Source organism: Carlito syrichta, unplaced genomic scaffold (genome assembly GCF_000164805.1).
Source record: "Carlito syrichta isolate Samal-C Ts95f unplaced genomic scaffold, Tarsius_syrichta-2.0.1 Scaffold314765, whole genome shotgun sequence".
Classification (NCBI taxonomy): Eukaryota; Metazoa; Chordata; class Mammalia; order Primates; family Tarsiidae; genus Carlito; species Carlito syrichta.
The window spans coordinates 86,459-91,406 of record NW_007258861.1 but is presented as its reverse complement, the minus strand read 5'-3'; the positions used below and the strand labels follow the sequence as shown (position 1 = coordinate 91,406).

Below are 4,948 nucleotides of genomic sequence, written 5' to 3'. Positions count from 1 at the left end.
ATTTTTTTGAAATATAAGAAAAGCCAGATATTTTTGTGTGGGTTCAAGGACATATTGCATTATGAAACTCATGTCAGAGTGTCTAATTTTATTTTCTTATGGTTGATAACTGAGCAAGATAGGTAATCTAGGAAGTTATAACAGGTATGAGTATAAGGTATTATGGTCAAGTCCAAGGATGGTTGACATGATATTAGGGCAACACTTCTTTATAGGTGAAGTGAGAAGAGATGTTAAAAAAAAAAAAAAATATATATATATATATAAAGAAATATGCTAGGATATGGACTTATTGAGTTTAAAGAAGAGAAGATCATACAATGTTTGGATTTGACAGCGTTCCTTCATGCTATGTCTCCCTCATGAGTTTTGTAAGCTTCTACTGTTAAGAAATGATTAGCCTGTAATCCCAGCACTTTGGGATGCTGAGGTAGAAAGATTGCCTGGGTAATATAGTGAGACCTTGTCTCTACAAAAAAAAAAAAAAAATAGAAAAATTAGTTGGTCATGGTGATGCTCACCTGTAGTTCCAGGTACTAGGGAGGCTGAGGCAGGAGGATTGCTTGAGTCCAGAAATTAGAGGCTGCATTGCCCTTCAACCTGGGTGACAGAGTAAGACTCTGACCCCCACTCCATCCCCCCCCAAAAAAAAGAAAAAGAAAAGGTTAAATGAACCGATAACAAACTGTTATTGTCTAAGGATTCAAGCATCACATCAGTTTTAAATTTCAAGAACATTTGGATACTATTTCCCCATAGCTGTCATTTGCACCCTATGTGCTCTCAATGGTTGGTGCACCTTTACAATATAATATTGGAAAGAAACCCACAGGGTTTCTAATAATAACTCTATACAACAAAGAAGGCAACAAACAGGAGCACATTGAATACGTCATATTTTACATTTAGGGCAAATATTTAACCTGACCCCACACTTTCAAAGATTATGAAAATTTGCAAGGCATATATTGTCTAATTATCTGTGTTTATCTCTATTTCTTGTAGTGTCTGGTTTATAGTAGGTACCTAATAACTGTTGACTGAATCACAACTGTTTCTGTTACTACTACTTACTCTACCTTCACCACCATTATTTTTAGCTACCATTTATTGAGTGCTTACAGTGCTAGACCTGGTGAGAATCACTTTTGAGCATTGACTATTACCATGTTAGACATATTGAGCTTCTAATGTCAGATAGGTAAGAAATAAGAAAGTCAGGATTTGAACTCAGGTTTCTTTGACTCCAGAGACCATGGGCACAACCACTACCCAAGAATGTCTGAGGAAACTAATAAAATAACTGCAAGCCAGTTAGCAGTGAGGATCAGAGAATCTCTCCTTCCCTTGTTCTTTCTTGAGTTTCCCTTGTGATAATAAAATACCTGTAAATTTTTTATTCTTTGCTTGCATTTCTATAAAGTAGATGTTTCTTAATATACAGATGTACTGTCAACTTTTCTTTCCTAAAATTGTACTGGCTTTACTGTTGTAGTCTCACAAACCAATCTGACTCTAAAGCAATTGTTCTTTCGCTCTAGGTTTGATCATGGCCTCTGCACGTGGGCCTACATTTTGGAAGATGGACAATGGAAGAAAATGAAGGAGTGAGATTGTGTGAGTGAAGGTTAGGGGGAGGCATGAGTTGAATGTCTTTAATATTTTCTTTAGGTGGTATATTTGGCAGCCATGATAAAACTCCTCCATCAACCTAAACCATGGACCCACTGGGAGGCCTTGTGACATGGTGTTGAAGAACAGTCTCAGGAGCCATACTTAGTCAGATTTCATCCACTCGCTGTGTGATTAGAAATTCAATGAGCAAATATTTATAAAATGTTTAGAATAGGGCTTGAAATATAATAAGCACTCAATGAATTTCAAATCTCTTCCTCTCTCTGTCTTTGTATATATATCATTTGTCGAGATCATTCTAATTTTTCTTGGCCTTGGGTGGAAATGAATTTAGGAGACTGATAATACTAGAAAACTTGAGACAAAAATCTCTCCTCCTCTGTGCATTGCTTATACTCTTCCGCATGTGGAAGAAATAATTAATTTCCCTATATAAAGAATCAAATAAAATCTCTGCATATCCAACTGACCTACGCTAACAGAAAAGTGAATGTGTTGTGAGTGGCCAAAGCCACAAAGAAATGAGAGAGATATTTACCAGCAAAAATAGTTATGTGGGACAAATCCACTGTCAGTGTCCCCAGAGATGGAGTAATCGTCTGGAGATAAGAGGCTGGGATATGTCTCCCTGAGATGGTGGCAAATAAATTATGCCCAGTGTGGGATTGCAAGTGTTAATCAATTCGGGTGAAGAAACAGGGAGTTTATAGGAGCAGTAGGTTCAAATAAAAGAGAACAAGGGGAATTCAGGATGTGGTGATCATAAAGGGCCCCAAACAGTGAAATGGAGGCCGATGCTGAACTAGTGAATGCATGGTTACAATCAAGGAGACATTGACCGAGAAGGCAGTTGAGGTGACTGAGACTGGGAAGAGAAGAGTATTGGCGTGATATCATTGGACTCAAATTTGCCAGGCCTCTACATAGCTGAGACAGATAGAGAGAGATGGCAAACAAAGGGTAATGTTTTTCAGTATTTGCTTAACAAGTTATTCAATAACCTTAATAAAGGTTCAGCAGGGAGATCCCAGAGAGAGTATTTGATGAAGTAGGCATCTTGTTCTTATTTACCTCAACTATGCATGATTCTTCTTTTAAAATTCTGCCATATACTAGTAACAAGAATTATAAACCTGGACAACTTTAAGGCCGTTTGTTGTCGAATGTGGACTGCAACATTTGGGCAGAGTATGGGCTGTGGAGACAGGAAGACCTTGGTGAGGACTGGAGTTCTGCCCTTTCTTTCCTGCAAGGGTCAGACCTTGAGCAAGTTGATTTTCCTTGTTGACATGTTGTTTCCCTATTTTGTAACATAGGTTCAGTGCAATGTGCATTGTAGCATTGCAATGAGTACTTAATTAACTTTTGTGACGGGTACATATTAAATGCCTAATAAAGTCTATTCATTGTGATTATTGTGAAAATAGGCTATCTGGGGAGTTTCCTTTTTTTTCCCTGAAGAAATTCCTTCCTCTTTTTACCTTCCATCCATGGTAAGGTCAGTAGGTGGGTGACCATGAGGAACTGTGAGAGGCATCTGGAGGGAGGAGCCACCACTTTCAAATATGAACACCAAATGTTTCCTTGCCTAATGCACAGGTGGAGATAATGTTTTGTGTCATATAAGCCTCCAGCGGTTTGGAGAAATAGGTTCCAACTTATGACCTAAGAAAACACTTTCTTCCTCTCTAATACCTTCCACAGGACGTTCTTGATCTCTTTGTTCCTCAAACTGTAAATGAGAGGGTTCAGAATGGGAATCACCAGTGAATAGAACACAGACACCACCTTGTCCCGGTCAGGTGAGTAACTGGAGCTAGGTCGCAGGTACATGTAAAGAGCCGTCCCAAATAACAGAGTCACCACCATCAGGTGTGAGGTACATGTGCCAAAGGCTTTCCACCAGCCCTCCACTGAGCGGATCCTCAGGACAGCAGACCCTATGTAGATGTAGGAGATAAGGAGGATGAGGAATGATGTCCCCCCCCATGGTAAGCACCACGAGGAAATTTACCACTTGACTGAGGAAGGTGTCGGAGCAAGACAGAGCCAGGACTGGAGGGAGGTCGCGGAAGAAGTGGTTGATGACGTTGGGTCCACAGAAGTGAAGCCGAAATATGGAGCTGGCTTGGATCAGGGCACTGAGGAAGCCACTGACGTATGCCCCAACCACCATGCGTGTGCAGAGGCCCTGGGGCATGATGGTGGTGTAGAGAAGAGATCTGGAGATGGCTGCGTATCGGTCGTACGCCATGGCAGTCAGAAGAAGGCACTCAGTTAGACCCATGCCCACAAAGAAAAAAAAATTGAGCAGCACAGCCCACAAATGATATAGTCTTCTGCTCCCGGAAGAAGTCAGAGAACATCTTGGGAGCCACAGCAGAAGAGTAGCAGATGTCAATGAAAGACAAGTTGCTGAGGAAAAAGTACATGGGAGTATACAGATGAGTGTTGTCTCTGATCAGAAAGATGAGGGCCAGGTTCCAGGCCAGGGCCACTAGATAGATAGCCAGGAAGGTTACAAAGAGGAGGACCTGGAGCTCAGGATGGTTTGTGAATCCCCGGAAGATGAACATAGTCACTGATGTGCTATTCAAGGCCTTAGTTATGGATGTGCTTCCCATGGACCACAAGGACAAGATGCAGACCTGGGATAATAATGATAATCCACATCATAGGTAATATCGACAAATAATTACAAATGCATGGGAGAGAAGACCAAGGATTATGGAGGGTTACAACTTGATGCAAATTTTTTTTTCTCTCTTTGGCTCTCTCTCAAAGATGGCAATTGCAGCCATTGTCTTAAATATTTATGCAGAATAGTGCAGTTGATATGAGTTTAACCTTTGGATCCAGACTCCCCAGGATCAACTCTTGCCTCCACCACTATTTATGTCACTTTGGGTGAGATACTTAACATCTCTTGCTTCATTCTTTTTATCTTTAAAACTAGATGACAGCAATTATTTCTCAGATTTGTTCTAAGAATTAAATAAGGTAATGTGTGGAAGGTGCCCGACACATACTAAATGACCAGTGAATTATTATTAGGACTCTTCTGTGTGCCTCAGATGAGTCAGCTCATGTCCTAAAATAACTACCTACTTTACTCAAGTTTCAATATTAGAATGGAAAGATCAGTGGGACCAGGTTCAGCTGTGTAGTTGTGAGATGACTAATCAGATGAATAGAATACTTTTTTTTTTGAGTCAGAGTCTCACTCTGTCGCCTAGACTGGAGTGCAGTGGCCGCTCCTGGCCACCACAGCCTCGACCTGCTGGGCTCTGGCAATCCTTCCGCCTCAGCCTTC

At 40.8% G+C, this 4,948-nt stretch overlaps 1 protein-coding gene across 1 annotated transcript; it reads right to left on the bottom strand.

The window, feature by feature from the left end:
• Positions 1-3,300: 3,300 nt before the first annotated feature.
• Positions 3,301-4,259, bottom strand: LOC103274390 (olfactory receptor 5A1). The gene is given in 3 exon segments (XM_008071847.2): positions 3,301-3,621; positions 3,623-3,940; positions 3,942-4,259. Coding segments are annotated over 3 exon segments (957 nt in total).
• Between the last annotated feature and the right edge of the window lie 689 nt (positions 4,260-4,948).